General features: G+C 35.1%; 1 protein-coding gene across 1 annotated transcript; it reads left to right on the forward strand.

Annotated features, from left to right (window-relative positions):
* Positions 1 to 820: 820 nt before the first annotated feature.
* Positions 821 to 19,963, forward strand: EPYC (epiphycan; the record flags this gene model as incomplete). The annotated part of the gene is made up of 6 exons (XM_079549104.1): positions 821 to 988; positions 12,626 to 12,779; positions 15,732 to 15,890; positions 17,228 to 17,430; positions 18,951 to 19,046; positions 19,793 to 19,963. 6 exons carry the CDS (start codon positions 821 to 823, stop codon positions 19,961 to 19,963), a joined length of 951 nt encoding a protein of 316 aa, XP_079405230.1.
* Positions 19,964 to 21,947: the final 1,984 nt, after the last annotated feature.

Below are 21,947 nucleotides of genomic sequence, written 5' to 3' on the forward strand. Positions count from 1 at the left end.
TGTTAGTAAAATACAGAACTTTTAAAAAGGTGGTAATTGATTTTGAAGTTCTATCCTCCAAGGAGAACAGATGACAGCACTCCAATGTAATTTCTAACTACTTTAAAAATTATGCTGATTGGATAATGAAAGAAGTAAGGCTACTGTCAATCATAGGGCTGGGAAGAACATAGACTATTTCTGATTTTGCTCCCCAGACCCTTTGCAGAAGAGACATTCCAAATATGCACATCCTTTGAAAACTTAAAATGACACCATGTCAGAACAGCTGGGTGAAAAAATGCATTGATTATGCTCATCCAAAGACAGGAAGGAAAGGGGTCCTAATGTTTTTGAATAGATTTTGGTAGAGGAGAAAGACAAAATTAAGCTGGACATTTCAAAGTATGATTTATTGTGATTGATTAAAAAATAGTAACTTAGCCTTGGCTAATTTCTCAAAAGCTCTTTCTAGTGATACATTTGAAATAGTAAAATATAGGTGAAAAGGAATAAAGATTATTATACAAACTTTCTTTACCCTGTAGATGTCTTCTCACTGAGGTCAGTTTATTCTTATACCATTCTGATACAACAAAAATCAGTCGGTCCTTCCTTTATTAGCTAAATGTTAGTATGACCAAAACCATCTGCAGAAATTCTCTGATCCAAAATAAACCTTTGAGACTTTGTGAATAAATATGACCATCAAATCATTGCTGCATGAAAAGAAGCACTGTATTTCTGAGACTAAATTTTCATGGATTACTTGCAATTATCATATTAGTCACATTTTGTTCATTTTCTTCTCTTTCAGGAAAAAAAAAAAAAAAAAAGCAGAATGAAGACGTTTGTAAATATTTTTCTGGGATTTTTTATCTTTGAGTATGTTGGAGCTGTACCTATCACTGATCCTTTAACTTATGATTCTGAGTTCTATGATGTTTCACTTGGAGAACTGCCTCACCCATTTGCCTATGCTGAAACTGAGCAATCTGACCAATTAGAGGTAATGAGAACTTTTCATTTTTCTGTTCTTTTGAAGTACGTAACTGCAGCAGCTACAGATGGCTTTTGTTGGCCATGAAAACATATAGCAGACAAATCTGCTCATGTTATTGTCTTTTGTTGATCAACAATCAATTCTCTATGCTAATAACACACTGTTGTCAGTTCACATTTTCTCCAGTCTAAAAATGTGGCCAATTTTTTTTCCCAATTCATTTGCATATGTGTGATTAGGCAGAAGATTCCCCCAGGTCTCCTCACTTTGTTGCAAATTGTGATAGAGATTGCCCCAGTGATTTATTTGTCTATATGAGATACTGAAACAGCTGTTATAGGACGTGCAGGATTCCCCATGAGATGAGGTTGTGAAATGCTGTTACCTGAGGTTATTTCTCATAATAACAAATATGTTAAACACAAGTATTTTAGGCTATAAAAGGTAGTGATTACTATTTCTGTTAGAAAAGTGAACAAAAGGAAGTGAGAAAGGAAAGGAAAGGAGCTTGAACTGAAAAACAAGAATGGAAGGAATATTACTGAAGAAAAACTACTGAAATTCTGTCAGATTCTGAGATACTGTGGCCTGTAGAAGACATGACTCAATTTGTTGAGTTTAATGCTCTCTTCTAGATTCTTGTATTTCTCTATGTTACTTAAAAGCTACATTAGTGCTAATCTCACTCTGCTTCATAGCCATGAGCAAAAATTCCATGAAGGTAATATAAGCACTGTGTGATACAGCACTGAGTGGATAGAAGATGTTCATCATAGAAGATAAGCGAAAAATACTGGTTAGATAATAAGGGTAATTTTGTGTGGTTGCTTTGTTTTTGTTCTGCTTTTGACTTTTTTTTTTTTAATTACATATAATATTTTAGTAGTTTCTTACAAAACAGTACATAATTCATGAAAATGTGCTCCTCTTAGTGATTCATGATTGCATTGAGAAAGACAGTAGCTAGTATTTCATCAAGGTGAGATCAAGGTAGCAGCATTAAAATCAAAGGAAAAAGAGAATTTACAGATAAATATATTTCAAAACTAGCAAACTGGAATGATACATATCATCTCTGCATCAGGAACAGAACCTCACAGTTTAGAGGAAATACATTTTCTAATCTAAGGACTGTGAAGAACTTTGGCTTAGAGGAATGATTTTGTCATTGATCCACTTCCCTCTGCCATGCAGATTCAAAGGTCTTTAAATACTCATTCATCTGTGCTTTCTTCCTCGAAAAATTCACCTTCAACTTTAAATCACTAGATACTTGTGCTTCATTTTAGAGAGCAATAACTCTGAGTTTCTATGCCTTTTATTCCTGAGAACGTATCAGTCCTATAGATTTCTCAGTAATGTCCTGAATGCTAAGTGTAACTGTCTTCTGGTCTCCCTGTGACATGCTATGATACTATTGTCTGTATGGCCCCTCTTCAAGTTTCTGAGGGACATATAAGGCAAGTCTCCTGTGGCTCTCTTCCAGCTGAAAGGAAATTCAGAATGATCAATATTATATCAAACAAGATAAAACAGATCCTATCTCAGTTTGCTATATTTAGGGAAACATGGAATAGAAACAAGACATCAAAATATTTATTTTGTCTTGTAAACTTTTCCAAAGTATGATTTTCTCCCAATGTTGAGCTCTTTATCCAGTCTTCTTAAAATTCTCCAAGTGAAGGTCATCAGTCATAGCAGCTGGAAGGAATGTTACTTTAAGGATGAATGGATGGACCTCCCTGTGAGAGCTGTTTTTTTCCCAGATCTTTTGCCAAAATCCTTTGCTTACATTCATTTTCCCATGTACCACCTCAAAGAAGCCTAAGCATTCATAGTTCCCAAAGCCCAACGGAGAGCTCAGGGTGGTCAGTGTTAAAGAAATCAGAAAGCTTTTATAGACTTTTAAGTCAGTTATCATTCAGATACTCTAAACATTATTGTCATCACTCATGTTTTATAAACAACACATTTGATTTTCACTGACAGGGTGGTGAACTGTTAGCACAGACTGCCCAGAGAGGTTGTGCATGCCTCGTCCCTGGAGGTGTTCAAGGCCAGGTTGGATGGGGCCCTTGGCAGGCTGATCTAGTACTTGATATTGTAGCTGGCAACCCTGCCTGCAGCAGTGGGTTGGAACTCGATGATCCTTGAGTTCTCTTCCAACCCAAGCCATTTTATGATTTTATGACTTCTCAATCACTGTTACAACTTACCATGAAGATGCAAACTACACGTCTCTGTGTGCAGCCCTGTGTGTAGAACTCAGTATTTATTGAAGGTCATGGCTTAGATTTTATTATGCATAGCTTTAATGATGAGCAATACCACAGAGGCACATATAAATAGCAGGCCTTCATTTGATCCAAATGGTGTGCAGTAACTCTTTAGGACCTGATTTGCATTTTGCTTTAGAGACCTCCAAATAATGTTTTAGCTTTCTGGAAATCTGAAAAACTGAAGAAATATTATCTGTTGCTCTCTTCAGTTCTTTGCAAACATAAATCATTCTACATAACAGATTTCTAAATTCACAGAAGTTCAAACTTTTCCTAACACTTTTGTAGACTAATTGGATAATTTCAAGCTTTTCCAGGCTCATACTTCCAACTGATTTTCAGATGGTCTATGAGTCAGATTTGCACTAGGACTTCAGATGAGCTGCTTCTTTTTAATTCAGGGGCATTAGGTCCTTGTGAATGTCAAAGAATTAAACTAAAGTACCTGTGTCAGGTATACCCTTTCCAGAATGGACCCATTATGTCCTGTAATCAATCGCTGAATGTGCAGTCACCAAATTGAAAGACCTACAAGTAATTACGGGGGGAATCCTATCTGTCATTCTGTCTGGTTAAAATTAGGTGTTGCATCTCAAACTCATTCTCTCTTTTGGGATATGTTACTCATATAACTTTATATAGACTTACGGTACCTATCTCTAGTTGAGTTCTGAAGTTTTAATTTAATAGTTAGCTAACAGTGACAGAAGAGGAGTGACTTCTATAATTCTGATACTGAGTTTTGAAAAGTTAACAATGGAAATCAGAGGTTCTTTAGCAATGCCTGCTAAAATAAGCTTGTAATTTCCTGCATTCTTTTCATTGTATACAATAAATGTACATGAAACATATTTTTAGTACAAAGATTTTGCAAGGAGAAATTGCTTACAGCTGGGAATTAGAGGATAGTACAGAATCCTGAATCAAAGTTGTGCATTGGCATGTATTAGATCAAAATTCGGCTACAAAATCTGTGGTTTCTAAGTGTCTAGGTTACTGAAACATGAAAGTCCAAGCCAAGACTTTGCTGCCAAAGGACATTTGTTGCAAGAAAACCTTACTAATACATCAATCAGAAAGAAAATTTTATAAAGACTTTAAGGAGAACTAAAAATTGTGGATAAAGGCAAAAAGGCATTTTTGCACACACACACATACACACATACAAAAGAGCAACCACAATGAAAAAAGAACAACAACAACAACAAACAGGAAAATAAGAATACAAACCTTTTACCAAGATTGAAATTTCAAGGTCCTGGAGGAGAAAGGCTGCAAAGAGATGTCACTGTAAAGTTATCTACAAACTTTGCATTGGTTTTAGCTGACAGTTACAACTGCATAAACACGCATTGTACCGTCCCTCTCCTTCATAGCAATTTTTTGTTTATTATTTTCAATGAATATTTTTGTCACAATGGGGTTCAAAGGCCCCAGTCAAGACTGTGTCTTCATTGTCCCAACTGCTCTGCAAACGTGCACTGATTTCATTCCTTAAAATGGGTATGATCAAGTCAGTCTATCAAAGAGACTGTTGTGTAACTTCTTGTTTGTACTAACAGAAGTTCTTCCCTCTTTGAAACTAAAACTTGGGACGTGAGACAAATAAATTGTGCATAGATATTCCTATGTGCATCAGTTAATAAGGTTTATTAAAATCATATTACACGCTTTTGATTATACTGCCTGTTAAATTTATTTAGTTCATTTTCCTTCAGTTAGGAAAAATTATGACAGAAAGCAGGAATTGAAATCCACAGACTGCAGAAAAATAATGCTGCCTTTTTCATTGGTATCAGTGAGGCTGAGAAGGGAGAAAGCTAACCTGTGCAAGAATTCCAACTTGTCCATATTCAGTGTTGAAGGAAGCTTGCACTTCTTTTTATGACTTTGTAACAGGTTTCTGATTAAGCTAGAGACTTAAAAGTGGTTATACATCATATAGACTTTAAAAAAGCTTATGAATTGGCACAACTAATGTAGAAGTAAAATAACTAATAAAATAAGGGAATTAAGTTTACCATTTGGAGCTTTATTCCATTTAGGCAATGTTCTATTGAGTTTTGAATATAGCTCTTACCTTCACTCAGTTGTTCATAACTGATTCTATATGCTTCTGTATGTATAGCTCCACAAAGGCTAGACATTTCCATCATCCCCCCTTGTCCTATCACTATCAGATCATATAAAAATTCTTCTTCTGCTCATAAGCTCCCTTCAAGTACTGGAAGGAAGTTCTAGTACAGTAGCCCAAGAAGAGCTAGTCTTTCCTAATTATCTACACAAAAAGTTATAAAGATTAAGTATACTGGCTAAAAAAATCTTAAATACCTAAAACATTGAAAACAGTCATAACACCAGTTACCACTACTTTAAGAGAACTAATAAACTGCAATCCTCCTCCTGCCTCAAACAGTGAAATCATTGGTGTAATAGTTGTCCTAGTCCGAAGGCACAAAATTGGTCCAGCTTGAGCTCATTACTTTAGTGTAACTAACTATCACCAGCCTTGAAATTCCTGTGCAAGAGATGAGAGCCGTAACTTGACAGTGAGATTACATCTTTTACAATAGATGCTTGCTACCTTGATATCCTTGAGCACTTCAGCATTTTTTTGCCAGACATCCAGCCTTACGACCACTTCCAGAAAGAACGGATGCGTATCCTTCCTACTAATACAGATTGTGACATAAGGACACAGATATTTGCTAAAATTAACCTGGATTTCTAAATTTGTATGCATGGCTGCATGTCTTTTTTTCTGAATACAAGCAAGCTCTTAATGTGCACCTTTATCCCATTGAAAAAAAACATTTCAGGTAAGAAACATTTTAGAGTGAGTCAAAACAAGATATAGATTTTAAAGAAAAATTCCTGGTATTTAGAATCCAGAACATGCTCTGGTATACAGCTCAGAGTGGAGAGGGCTGTGGTTCTGGTCTGAGTCTCCTCTGTTGTCTCTATCTTTGCTCATGTACAGTGATTTTCTAATGCATGGTACACAAATAATCCTTTGAAAAAGTCTCAGTTCATCACTAATTAGGCTACATAATCACATTTCCTTTGGTTTGTTCCCATTCTGTCCTGAATTTTTCCTCTGGCTCTGTTTCATCATCTCAACCATGCTCTCCTCTCTCCTTCATTTGGTAGCTAGGAAGTCTTCTGTAACAGAGATTTTTGCAGTGCCAACCTTGGCAGGCTAACAACAGGTATATGCTCTCTTGGTTGAATGCCCTCAGCACTTTCTCCTTTGCCTCATGTTCTTGCTCTAGACCTGTCATGAATGGTTGTCAGCTGATTTTACACTAACCGTCCACTCTGTGAAGGCATAGCTAAACTGTTAAAAATTTTTCTAAGATGCAATGGCTTGTGAGCATTATATCTGTATCACGGTGGCTGGGCTACATGTGTATACCAGTTTGGATCAAATCAGATGAAATATCTTAGCACTGCGATCTATAGAAATGAGATGAAGAACAGATATGACACCAAACTTTGATGTCCAGTGAAAAATATTGCTTTCATATTGTCTCCTGAACAGCCAAAGGAAGATGGACAGGCACCTCAGGAAGTTGAGCTGAATCACCCTCAGGAGGTGATTCTTTTTTGCCTGTCTACACAGGCAAGTGTAGTCATTTAAGTTGCTGAACAGGATATTTAAATTCAACATCTGAAGTTAAGTGGAGCAAATACAGTCCTGTTCTGTTCATGTTTATAACAGTGTTTTGTTGGAGTGTACTCAAAGAAATCACAGTGTGTTTAGGAAAAGCTAGGCTGATGAATTGAACAAAAGCACGTTCAGCTCCAGCAGTGCCTGATCTGACTGCAGTTCATGAGAAAATATGCTTGAGATGCTGAACTCTCCTCTACAGGTAGCTGAAAATCAAACTGAAGTTGTTTTCTGTGGGTTGACAACATTCCTGGTAGAAACTCCAGCAGGCTGAGTGGTCTCCAAGTTTGTTTAACTGATTGTGCATGTTCACTTTGTGGCTTGGATCAGCAAGAACTGCTGTGGTAGTCTTCATTAAGTAGCTGAGATTATTTTTCAGCTTTGATGTGTCTTTTAATGATTCAAAGAGTCCTTTTCTGATTTCTAAAACCGGCATGGTATTTCTCTGCAATTTGTCTTCCAAAATTTCAGCACTATTCCAAAGAACAATGTCTGCTCTAGGCTTGCTTAAGATTACGTAGCTTTCAAACCAGTGTTAGAAATCTGTAATTTCAAATGGTGCTGAAGTGAGACTTTAATTTAATACCGATAGAAATCCTGATTAGCCTCCATTTATATGGAATTTCTGCATTCTCAGATAACAGAATTTTTAAGTAAAATCCCTTTTCCAATGCTGTGCAACATGAATATTTTTACTCAGCTATAACCAGACATGACACAGCTACACTTGCTTTTAATACAAGATGTTTTAGGATACTATGTGGTCAGGATGATAAAAAGACTATTTTCCAAGATTAATGAAAAGAGCCTCAGACTCTATCTACATTTTCCAAGGCAGAAGCCATGAAAATTAATTTCTAAAGAACTGGATTACAAGTTCATATACACTGATTGGGCTGACTGAAGTATATGTATACATATTTATGCATATAAATATGTATATATGTGTATGTGTGTAAATTCCAATAGAAACAACAAAATAACTTAAAAAAAAACCAACACAACAACCATAAAAGGATTAATAAGGGATGCTATGCCTGGCAATATCATTTCCAGAGCACTGTTCCCAGGAGCAACACAGAAAAATGTGTTGTTTCCACCAAAATTGATGGTCCTGCACATTGAAGAGTAGATGTCTTCTCGGTGAAGACTCCATCCTGCCAACATCTGGCAGGAAAAAAAGTTATAGAATACAAGATACACCAGTGTAAACATGCATGTAGCTAACATCTGAGAGAATGAATGTGAATAGGTAAAATCAGTTTATTTAGAAATTTTGTAAATTGTAAATTTTGTTACCCTCCTCTCTCCAGAATCTCACAGTAAGTCTTATGACACTGCTTTCCCCAATCTAACTGCTATTTCTATAGTTCTGTACAAGAAAATGGTAATTTTTCTGAGCTGCAAAATTTGTAATTTAAATAGCTACGCATTAACATGCAAAAATTTATTTTCAAGGCAATAAGAGAAAAGAAGATCTTAAATGCAACATTCAAGAAGAAACTAGTAGGTGCCACTTTTGGAAAGAAAAACAAACCAATAACTTCTTCCATAATTAAGGTATTTTCTTGTAAGCCTTTGACAGTTTTGGAACAGCAGTAGGGGAGCTAGTTCCTTTTGGTGGGCCAGTGTGTGTTAGAACCGCCCCTTCAAGTTTATAATATCTCACTTTAAGTTATGAATTTCTGCTTGTGTTTTAAAGCATATTTTCTGCAGTAAAAGAGAACTGAGAGAAGGCGCACATGAGATTCTCCTGTAGATTTAAACTTATTACATGAAATATATCAATCTTGATCCTAGAATTCTTTTGTAGACATTAATCAATAGACAAAACCTCCGAAGTAAAATGGGGAGAGTGAAGGCTTCAAGCCTTGCCATTTCCCTCACTGAATTTCTTTGCATTCTGTATTTCTGTTCACTGTACTGCTTATGTGGATCCACGGTCCTAATGCTTACTCATCTACATTTCCAGTCTGTTCCATTACTGCTGACTACTACCCCACAAACATTCTTTCATCTTACTTTTATTTTTCTTTTCACATTTCAGCTTCCTGAGCCTTTTCTAATCTTAAAACCTTTACAATTTTTTCCTACCTCTTTTTCAGGTAATGATGAGAGATAAATACCTACAAAACCTGTTTTGAGTTGATGGCAGGAGCTCTTCAGATGTTCTTTTCTTTCTCTGCTGACTGTGGTAGGAGGCCAGCTTATACTAGTTGTATAGCCCATGGATGACTCGTTACATGACTAGGCTTTCACCAATTGTGTTTTATCACTCATTCAGTATGTTCAGATTTCTTTGCTTTTGATTTTTTTTAACTTCCTGATCTGAAAGTGCCTCTGAATTGGTCATCCACATTGAACAGTTTCATTTTCAGTTATACTGACAGTAAATATAGGAGGAAAAAAATATTTCATGAATATTTCGTGACATCTTAATAAACATATTACTCTGCTTACAGCATGCTTTGTAGCTAATACTGGTATTGTTATTCTCTAAATCTCTCAACTGATTCCAAAGGCAGACTAGAATAACTTCATATCATGTCATTTGATGTGATGTGATGATTGTTTTTCACTGTTCTCTTATGACATATATTATGTCTGTCTTTAAAGGCTAATTATGATTTGAAGGCCTGTATGTATTGGTAAATATCCTTTATCTCTAGAATATTAATCTTGCTTTGTATTTTTTAATATATTATTTAGAATAGCAAAGGAAATACAAAATAAAAAAAAAATTGAGGAAGAGATAATAATCTCATAAAATGATCTAAAAATATTTCTATTTTTCTGTAAAGTGTATGTTGCCAAAAAAAGGAACAAACATCTGGAAGACAAAAGATCATTCTGTACAATGTACAAAGAAACATCTTTGTCTTGTTACCGTCTTGCATGATTTATCAAATATGTAGAAAATAGAAAACTGTATGGATCAGATGACCAGTAATGGGAAACAGACTGTTACCTCTAGGTTACTGGTTCAGGTCCAGTCCATGTACAGCAAGCAAATGCTGCTCATGTTCTGGGACTGGTATGTAATACATTTAAACTCCTATTACTAGTGCAAAAAATGGCAATGTTGTAACATTCCTTGTAATAGTTGGTGTTTTTTTTACAATGGTGACAACCATTGTAATGCAATGGATCGAACACATATTAATGTGAGCTGCTTGGAATAATTTCTCTAGAAGAAATGTGGGCAGACATTTATCTGTGCCTCCCCAAAATGAGATCATATCCTGTAACAGAAGAGTGAGAAAAAACAATCCAGAAACAGAATTACTAGAAATTAGCATCTCTGCCTTGGTACCCAACAACTACAGTGACTAAAGAGCTAAGAATAGCTGAACAGCAAAAGGCAGAGAAAGAAAACTGTGGGTCTCAAATACCATAAAGTAAATCCTCAAATGCTCAGAGAAAGATAGTGTAGATAATTCAAATCCTGTGACAAGTGAAAGGAACATTTTCCTAGGTCTATTTACAAACCGTCTCTTGAAGATGCTTTTGTCCAGAATGTTGTTTTCTGTAGAACTGCCACAAAAGATGTATATAAAGCTGTTAATAGGTCTCAAAATCTATGGATTTTATTCAGGGCAGGGACTCTCAACTGACATCCTCTGGTGGAGAAGTAGACAGCATGTGCAAGTACTTTAGTGCAGTGCAAGCCTGGGTCAATAAAAGTCTGGAATGTATCCCTCCCTCTAGGCTTTCTCCATTCAGAGAACATCTGTCCCATTTCCTTTGTTCCCAAAGTCTTCTTTAGATTTGTCCACAAGTCCATTCCTGCTTAAGCTTCTTACTGTTAGTGCTACAGATGGGAACATTTTGTATTTGTCTACACAAAGGAGCAAGGTACAGCCTCACTCCTATTTACACCAACAGGTTACTCAGTCATAGTTCATTTCAAGTTCATTTTGCTCACTCGATGACCGTGCATTCTACAAAGTTATGATTCTAATAACTAAATCAGCACATATTTATCTGTAAATATGGCCTATAGTGATGTAACTAGGGAATATACAGAGACCCTAAAGCCCATTCAGTCCAAATATAATTCATATAGGTATTAGAATGTAGCAAAGGCATTATTCATGCTTGAGTCCGAGACCTAGCATTTCATGTGTGCTATTTCTTCTAACTTGTGTAGTCTAAATAGAAAAGTTAATTTTAAAAATTCCTAAAGACCTGTCCCATATGGATGCAATTTACATCTTTTATTGGCCTTTACAACTATGATTTATGGACATGAGTGTGAGCAACTTGAACAACCAGTTCTCCAGTGGGACAGCAAAGCTAGCAGTAAAGGGGTAATGATCTAAAAGTAAGAGAAGTTGCCAGGTGAGAAACTCAGAATTCAACAGCTTTATCACGTTGTGCTAGAAAGCTGCAGTAAAGGAAAATACTTCATAAAGTTTAACGTTATGTTTGAGTGCCTTTGTGCAAGGTGAAGGTACTGAGATAAAAATCCTACTTTTGATACTCTACTTTAGATAGTCTCTAAGGAGTGTCAACTGCAGCACTGAGGTGCAGCAACCAAAGAGGAGTATACTTTAACTAACATTTAAACAGCACCTCAATGTGCAAAGCACCATAAGAACTCTAATTCACGTTCTGGATTTAAAAAATAAGTGCATTTTCAAAGGAGAGCCTGAAAGGCTGAACATAGGGAAATCAAGATACAGCAGTAAAGCAGAATGCAGAGGTTAGATAACTACAGTGAATTCTTAGCGTCTGGGTGATTACAGGAAACTGCACTGCCTCTTTGCAAATGTGGGCCGCTCCAGCAACAAGCTTGGTGAGTCTACAACACTGTTTTTATGAGAGATGATATGACATGAGAAAGTTCCCACATTTTAGTTTTTTATTTTGAAGTTGTCCTATAGCAAAATCATATGATTTTTAGAATTATCACATCAAAATTGACTAAATATCTTAATTATATTCAATAGAGGATTTAAAGAAGAAAAAATAATTTCTTGTTCTGCAACGAGATCGGACAAATTTTATAGAATTTTTCTAAATCAGTATTTTGTCTAATAACTTTTATTTGCATTTTTAATTCTCCCTCTTACATAACGCATCCACAAATGAATGAAGCTAATTAGGGTGTTCAGTTATTCACGTTAAGAATGAATTTTGACAAAAATACTCATGACATGTTAGCAAGTACTGCATTCACTTAAACTGCAGAATTCTTGAATAATAACTTTTAAAAAGTATGTTACTGTTTTTAAAACAATAACAGTGGCTTCACGGCCACACTGAATTTGAATTTAAGATGGTCCGATTACCCCTATCATGGATAAATGGCAGGCATATTTTTGATGCTTCACAGCAAATTTTACTTCATTGTCACACAGAGCATGTCCAGCTTTCTCAGAAAAATGATGTGTTTAAATAAAGCAGATAAAAGTATTTTGTTAGTACATGTTCTTATTAATGAAATATATGCAGCTTGCATTCATGTGTGCATACAGTACATTTAAAAATTAAGATAAAAAGAGAATAAGCATGCTGAAGTTTTGTGATTTGTTTACACACCACCAGAATTCACTATAGCTGCCTGATAAAATGCAGCTTGAGCACTAAACTTCAGAACTTACGTGACCTCTACTGGCAGACTGTAAGTAACTGGAAGACAAACAGCTGCCAGTGGAAGTAAACAGTAACATTTCTCAATTTTTTTCCCAGACAGAGATTGGGACTGCGATACCTTCTATAATTCAAGAGAGTTATTCTTCTGCACCACTGACAGAAGAACCTGAGGAAGAAGCATCAACGCCAAAATTAATTGATGGATCTTCTGCACAAGGGTCTGGGGTTCTTGTGCCCCAAACTCAAGATGGTTAGTATGGAGGAACAAGATTTACATGCGGAACATTGCTTTTGAGTGAGCTCACTTTGCCCACTTATGAACGTCTACCTCAACTTACTCCCATCAGATATATCATTTCTGCATCTCTGTTATTGCAGAGGTATATTGTGGCCTATCTTGAATGCCCTGAAATCAGATACATGCTTAGTCAAAGGGTTGCCATGCTGTTTCCCTATGAAAATGGATCTGAATCAATTAAAACATTTTTCAATTTTTTTTTACTTAAAAAAATTTAGAAGCTCAGAAATGCTGCCACCACATTTTTATTGACTTAGATTACAGTAACATTTTAACTATGCTCATTAAATTATTTTGATAATATTTTCATACAAAAAAAAAGAAAGTGAAGAATTGATCATAAAAAATTAGGAACTCTAGAAAGGCGAACAGTTTAGAAATTTCCAGTGTAACTAATTTTTTTATCTGATTCTGAAGAAGAGCTTTCCACATATCACAGAAAAATTAAAATTGCAAAACATAATCTGTCCCTTTCCCACACAAGATTGTGATGCTAATAATTAGGATTTGCTAGTAGTTACTCTAAACCCATAGTTGAAGACTACTATAGTTATTCATGTCTGTGATGAGTCTGTGTTGTATAGTGATCAACACACAACAGAAAAAGCCTAAATTTTTTTTACCATGCTTAAAAAAATACCTGAGTGCCATGGAAGATAAATGAATAGAAAAGCTCATGCATCCAAAATTGTGTGTGTCTTATGAGGAGAAATGAATAATGTTTTAGTCTGTTTTTTTATTCTATTAATAGTGAACATTGACCAGACGAAAACATTATACATAAGCCAAAACAAACAGAAGTGGAAATGTCAATTTCCCAGGAGAATCCTGAAAAACCCTCACAATTTCCTTCAATTCTTAAAACTTCAGGAAATTAGAATAACATTTCACATACATATTACATATGATGAATACTTCATCTATCAGAGTTTTTCAGCACTGAATGTAAACCAACTAGTGCATCAAATGAAAAGATGCATGCGGGAAGCCAGGGGCTGTAACATGTCGAATAAGATTCTTTGATGCCTTTACTTTTTTCAGCAACATATTTTCCTCTCAGATTTTGCTGCTGTTCTTGGCTTCACACTGGACAGAAGATTACAAAGCCCAGGAACATCAAGCCAAGTTCATTTATCTTTTTGTCATATTTTTGAATCCTTACCCTACGCTTATCCTTTTTTAGCCTACTCTAGACAAAGTGATAAGTACAAGTCTTTCAAATGGGACATAAGAAGAAATGCTCTTCCTGTACTGTGTTGCAATATTTCAAAGAATAAAATCAGCCATTCTCAACTCTGCATTCATTTAGGTCTAAAATTTTTGGAATGATTCAAGGTATGACAATTTGTTTTCTCCCTGTAACTAGTTTAAACCACCCATTGAAAGAAGTTAGGGAAATTAGAAATAAGAGTTTAATCCTTATAGTTACCCAAGTAGATATTAACAAATAACACTATTCTGGTCATCTTTAATCTTTAATCTTGCCTGAAAAGATACCACGTGTATAGCTTGTCCTTCAGCTAGTTACTATTTATTGTTGATAACTGGCATGGATTAAGAAGGCAAATCTTCTACAGCTGGTCTGGAAAAAAATCTCATCTGCAAAAATAATACTTCCATACTCATTAATTATGCTACTAGTTTATAACTAATCAGAACAACCAGGTATCTGCTACTAAAAGGGAAGAAACATGAAACAGAGGAATATTTATATGGCAGTAAAAGACGAGAAACAGGGGAGACTTAATTATGTCCTTCCAGTACTTGAAGGGAGCATTTATATGCAGGAGGGGGAACAACTGTTTACATAGATTGATAGTGATAGGACAAGGGGGGATGGTTTTAAACTGAGATAGGGAAGATTTAGGTTAGATATTAGAAGGAAGTTTTTAACACAGAGAGTGGTGATGCACTGGAACAGGTTGCCCAAGGAAGTTGTGGATGCCCCATCCCTGGAGGCATTCAAGGCCAGGCTGGATGTGGCTCTGGGCAGCCTGGTCTGGTGGTAGGTGACCTTGCACATAGCAGGGAGGTTGAAACTAGATGATCATTGTGGTCCTCTTCAACTCAGGCTATTCTATGATTCTATGATTCTATGATTCTATGATTTATACCAGTACGCAAAGAATGTATAAAAAATGGAACACTCATAGCAACTAGCAACTTTTTCTGCACAAAATGGCATTGAGAACATTCAATTGTTGTCAGAATTCTCACAACATTTGAGCAGTATAATATGAGAAACACCTGATTTCACTGTCTGCATACAGTTATATGATTAGGAAGAAATGTGTTGCTTTTTCATTTTCCTTCTGGTGGTAACCATTTTATTAACACAGTCTTCAAACTACCTTAACTCAGACTGATAGAAAGATACTTTTTTTCCTGACATTACATTTCTGAATCATTAAATCTAAATTAAAAGTTCCTAAATAAAAAATTAAAGTTCTCTATAGCTCTGAAAATATCAACTTCCCTACACATTACTTAGAAATACTATTTACGGAAATAGATTTAGGAAATCATTTTAAGTTTCAGTCACTGGCTGTTAATTTTCCCTTCTAGATGGAAGTGAACTCTTGCTAGATTAGGGTTAAATTGAACTTTGGCTGCTGCTGCCACATAATGTTCTATTGCTGTAACTTGGGACACACAGTATCCTAAGAAATATTTTAAAAGCCCTTCCAAAAGGCATAGTTAGGAAAAAAAAGTAATTATTTTTGAGGTAGAAATTAATCACTTGGTTGTAATTATATGTTGTGGTGATCAAGATGGAATAGGATTTACCTTTAGCATCAATAAAATCCTTTATATGCTTAAGTGAGTATTTCATTATATTATTTTACATATCCTTTTGGATATTTTTTGTCCAAACAGTCAGTTCTCTTCTAAATTCTTTCACAGGCCTTCCAACATGCCTGTTGTGTACATGCCTGGGAACAACAGTCTACTGTGATGACCACGAGCTGGATGCTGTTCCACCACTGCCTAAGAAAACCACGTATTTCTACTCACGCTACAACCGAATCAGGAAGATAAACAAAAACGACTTTGCTAACTTAAGTATGGGAAATACTGTTTTTCCAAATATCTTTATTTTCTGTTCTTCCTGGCACTGTGATTCATTATACATTGTTTGATGCTAGTAACATTATACATATAAATGCACATAGAAAAGTGGTTTGCTTTGCTTAGAGATTAGTACTTCAAATATTGTCAAAATCTTGAATTACTAAAATAATAAAGTTCATCTGTGTTTTTGCTGTTACCTGCAATAAACTTTAGGAAGACAGAAAAAAATAAAGCAAAAACAAACAAAAAAACACCAATGGAATATTTGCAGCATATCAGAATGTAGCTTCAATTTTCCAGTTTCTTACTTGAGCCATCTTGAAGATACATGATTTTTACACTTACCAATCTGATGATCAATCCACTTTCTCTATTGTGTGTTTTACACTAACTTTATGTAACAAATGCTTATAGATTTAATGATGAAAAGTGTTGAATCACTGTCAAAAAAAGGCTACTGCAATAATTAAAGGGAATAAAAGATTCTCTATGAAAGCAAACTGTAAGTGCTTGGATTGGCCAGCACAGTAAGATGAAAGCTGGGAAGGGACACATTTTCCATTTATAAATAAAACAAGGGCAAGAAACACTTAGAAAACCTAAAAGTTATTTAAGCCTAAATACACTGCTAGTAGAAAAAATAAAAGACGGCACAATGAGAAAAAAAAATTAAATAAATGTTAAATAAAATAAAATAATGATTAATGATGAAAAACATTCTGGATAAAATTATAATTAAGCCACAGATTAACTGACTTAAAGTTCAAGTCCATGCATATCAATACATTGATATTTATATGTTCTGTTTAAAGTAAGTTTCATTTTGTAATATTTTTTTCAACTGGAAAAAATGTTGGAATATATTTTAGAAAAAAAATCAACACATGCAATTTCTTACATTACATTCCAGTAGGAAAATGGTGACAACACTGTGGGACCAAATAGAAGAGATTATTTTTATTTCCGTTTAAACTTTCTTTTTCAAAAGATAATCATTTAAAATATTTCCAGAACAAATGTGAATTTAACAATTACTGACTTCTTTTATTGAAAGATGTATGATGAATGACACAAAAATTTTTAAACAGGTTGAAAGGGAGATGTTGATCCCTTTTGCTAGAAACATTAGATGTGAATTATCTTTTCTGAAGTATCTGTGGCATTTCCATGGAAATAAACAGAAGGAATTACCTTCAGAGTTACAAATGTGCCCGATTTAAAGCTCTTCACCTGTAATTTAAATAGGCTGTTTGCTTTTTTCTTTCCTTTTTTTTTAAGTTTCAAGAAATACATTGAGAAATGCTCATTGCATCTTGTTTCTTTGCCAGATAACTTAAAAAGGATTGATTTGACTGCAAATCTAATATCAGAGATCCATGAAGATGCCTTCCGGAGACTGCCCCAACTTCAGGAACTTGTGCTCCGTGACAACAGGATAAGGCAACTTCCTGAGCTGCCATCTACCTTGACTTTCATTGATATTAGCAACAACAGGCTTGGTCGCAAGGGAATCCGTAATGAGGCATTTAAAGTAAGTGCAGGTTTCACAGGAAAATCCTTTCTTCCTCTCTCCAAACTGAAGTAGGATGTGGTCTGAAAAGCAGCCTAAATATCTCTCCTGCAGTAGTAAAGCTATTGAGGTTATAGATGTCGCTATTGTGCTGATTGCCAGACAAGCAATAAAAATGGAACAAGATGAATGAACACTACCAGCTGAACATTAAAGTCCTATTTCTTTTTTTTAATGAAAATCCAAACAAGACATACGATGGCATACTGTATCTACAAGCCAATCATCCACATTGCTAACAAAACACAGGGAGGACAGGCTCCAGAAGGCTGCTTTATCTCCTCTTACAAGCAGACAAGATGGCACAGAAAAGCTATGGATGCTACTGCTTCAAAATTACTCTGCTTTGTATCTACGTGGGAACGTGCTAGAGTAGATCATTAAATGAATATACTTTCTTCCCATCTTGAAATTGGAACCTCTGAGTGATCACCCTTCCTCAGAAATTTTGGTGGAGAGAAGCAGCCACGTAGTATCTCCAATTGCGTGTGAAATCTGAAGTCATTAGACTGTACTGTAAACAACAAAGAGAATATTACTAGCTTCACGCATTAGACTTGGCTCATGTGGACCACATAAGAAGCTACTTGTAACCAACTGTGTCTGAACTCCTCCTTTGGAAAATAGCTTATAAGGGAAGCAACCAATAGCAACCAGTTATTGAGTCAGCCTAGCCCAATATAAGGAAAGTACTGGGAGTAGGAATGATAAACAAAAATCAGCCCAGAAGTTAAGAATCTGGCCTAGCACCTATTTCTTCTGCATGAGGAGCTCTCAGCCCTTCCCTTCCATATTTACCAAGCACCTTCATTCTGATGTCTCAAAAATCCCTGCCGAAAAGAATTAAACAAAAACACTGTACTCCAGCAAGTAGTTAGGTACTGTGTTCACTCCGGTGAGTAACAGAAGAAGAAAAATGAGAGAATTCTACTGAGCTTTATTGACCTAGCCAAATTTATATCTTGATATTGTTGTAATCATCAGATGAAGCTGCTTCTTCCACTAAGCTGTGGAGAAAATCATTTAGCTTTTCAAATCGAATGACAATTTTATTCTTAGATTAAGCATTTCTCATGTTGTTAAAATTTTTAAACATCAGTAAGCTTCTGCAAAATTGAGTAAGTTTATCACAAAAAACAAGAAAACAGACAAAATAGGGAAGCTTTTCTGCATAACTGGTAGAGGCAGTATTTTCAACTCTCAACATCATTGAAATGAAGTTTCTAATTAAAGACATTTACAAAGTCCTTTTTCCTTTATTTTTATCCAAACAGTTAATCTTTAACAGAAATAGCTTTCTGCCTGTGCAAATGAAAGTTCTTAACTGTCTTTGAGTTTCTGCCTTTTCATCCATATAATGCTGAAGCAAAAGTAGTTAGTTTTCAATAGAGATAATCATAGTGATAGACTTCAAATTTACTTGCTAAAGATTTTCAAAAATATTTTAACATCCTCACCTGCTTTTATTCTTCATCTTCTAGGATCTGCATGAATTACAGCATCTTTACATCACTGACAATAACTTGGATCACGTTCCATTGCCACTCCCTGAAAGCCTCCAAGCTCTTCATCTTCAGGTAGGCTACACAGTAGTGGTACTATGTATCATGTTAATTATAGCAAGTAAAACTGGAAAGTGTGAATATTATCTTGTTTTCTTTCTTCTGTTTATCCAAAAGTCTACGTGCTTGATCCAAATAAACTATTGGAGACATAAAATTAACTAATTATTGCAGTATTTGGAATAAGTAAAATTTAGCTCAGAAGAATGAAAGCTCAGTAAAGAAAAGGTATATAAGAAGAATTTACATCAAAGGAATAACTCTAAAACATATAATTTTCCCTGTATATATACAGATGTGGATTAAGCTAACGTCAGAGGGCCTGGGGGGGAAGTAATTTACCACAGATTAATTTCCAGATTTGTGCCTTTACAGGTTGAGGCACATCAATCTGTTAAGATAGTGATTTATGTTCATTGACTTTTGGACTGTCCTATGCTGGTTCCAAGTTGCATTAATAAGGCTGTTGTTCTCGAAATGATAATGCTCTATTTTTCTACCAGGCTCCTGCTCCAAAATCTGCCTTAGTTATATTCTTTGAGTTATTTAGTTCTGAAACTGCACCAGACAAAAGTTTTACCCTCTGCTTAGGAGATTTCTCAGCTGAGCACTTGTAGCCACAATCTCAAATTCTATTATCTCCCTAGACACAGCAAATATATCAATAGCTTTTTCTTTAAAGATTAAAAATTTATTTTCAAGCCACTATTCTAACAGACAGCTTGGGCTTTTTTTTTTTTTTTTTTTTTTTTTTTTTTTAGAACAACAACATTCAAGAGATGCACGAAGATACTTTCTGCAAAATGAGAGATTTCACTTACGTACGCAGGGCTCTTGAGGACATCAGACTGGATGGTAATCCAATCAACTTGAGCAAAACCCCTTATGCATATATGTGTCTACCCCGTTTGCCAGTTGGTAACCTCATCTAAGCTATGACAGAAGCCAGTACTGTCACATATTATGAGAATTTTTAAGAAAGATTATTAACTCCTTACTACAGTACACAAGATACATGTTTTTCAAATCTTATTAATTTGGGAAATATTTCCATTAACAGTGAAACTGATAATGAGGTACAGATAATGAGATGGAATGCTATAAGACAAGTTAATTATCTAAACAGCTGTAAGTTGTGAAGCAATATTGAGAAAAATGTTTTACTTACAAAAATAGTACTGAAGGCAATAGAAGATCAATGTAAATGCAAATTTTTTTCCTTAATCAATGTATCATTTCTAAATTTAAATAATTTTATATGTTGAAATTGTAACATAGGTGGAAAAGTATTAAAAAGAAAATATACATACACAATTGAATATTTATCCCTTTTGATTGAATATTTTCCCTCTCAGAGACACTCACATTTGTCAGCTATTCTTCCGAAACGTATCTTCACTTTAAAAGAGCACAAACAGTATTCCAAAAGGTATGTTTTCTTTGGAAAACAGAATCTTTCAGTCAATTATAAAACGTAAATTAAAGATAAAATATTTATTAATGTCTTTAGAATTAGTCTTTATGATGCTAATAAAGCCCAAAGCTGTTTTATGTATCTTGGATAAACTCACCTAACAGTTTATCTAGCTAATAAAAATCTCAGGTAAAATGAATTATTTGAGAAACAGTGAGCTTTATTTTGCATGAGAAGTAGGTAAACTCACTGTATTTCTACAATCACACACACACACACAAAAAGTTGCAATTCATTGTGTTCTGGACCAGAATTCGGAGTCACAAGTTACAACAGAAACAAATGTCTTTGAAGAGACACGGCTTAATTTGCAGTTTGTTCAACGCTGAGCTTTTGTCCTTTGCTATTTGAGAGCATTACCAGTTAAAGATTAGGAAATCCTTTCCCTTTTGATACTTTGAATAACTATTTTCCTTTTAGGGAAGAGGGAATCAGGATCTCTAATATATTTTTCTCTGGAAATGCCCTCCAAAATGTTTAACAAGTTAATTTGGGTGCTTGCTTATTCAATTCCACAGTGAAAGCCAGGAAATAACACCTGCACATCTGTGATGGTAAAGCTTTGACAAAAGACTTTAGCCAAAAAGATCTCCATAAAACATAATAAGTCCTTCCACTTACACAGGCTGACATTTGTTTAATATCAAACTTCCCTTTCATATAACTGTGTATTCATATGAATACACGCAGTCATTTAAAATGCAAGTGCAACTGACATGTTAGATGTTAGATCTGGCCATGCAATGGAAAATCTGTGTGCAGACTACATTCTTCACTTCTGGGAACACGGGCAGCATGTTTGTACACAAAAAATTCAAGCAGGCTAAAATCAGATTTGAAGGAATACAGCAAACCACAATGTCTCGCCTTTATGACTGCACTTTCTGGAAAGGAAAACTAAACAACTAACCAACAAACAATAGCAACAGAACAAGGTAAGAGCAGGATGCTTCTCTGCCATTTAAAATAATTTTTCTTCATTTTCTGACACACAAAACAAACTGTAGAACAACTCTTTTCATTTTAATGTTTCGTTCCAAAGGCATGCTGTTCTATGATACATCCTTTTGGAGCTGAGGCATTTTTTCTTCTCTTATCCCCCAGAACCTCTTCTTTAAAACATCAAAAAATCTGAACATATGGGACTATGTCTAGTGGTCAAAGGGACAAGGCACAATATAAGCTTCAACATTCAGAGTGGTATGTTCTATAGCTGTTTTTTCCTGTCCTTGGGACTTAGCTTCCCTGTCTTTCAATCTATATGTAAATAATGACTGCTTTTAGAGTTTTTGGTGAATCAAATGAAAGCTAATATCAAGGAGGAAAAACATTATTTGTTCTACTGGGAACAGACTACAAAGAGTGATACTCTAATGTTAAAGTTACCCTGGAATGGTTTTACAGGTTTTATAACACTCTTGTTTAAAAGCTTGGTAGCATAA

This window comes from Tetrao urogallus, assembly GCF_951394365.1.
Source record: "Tetrao urogallus genome assembly, chromosome: 1".
In the NCBI taxonomy this organism is placed as follows: Eukaryota; Metazoa; Chordata; class Aves; order Galliformes; family Phasianidae; genus Tetrao; species Tetrao urogallus.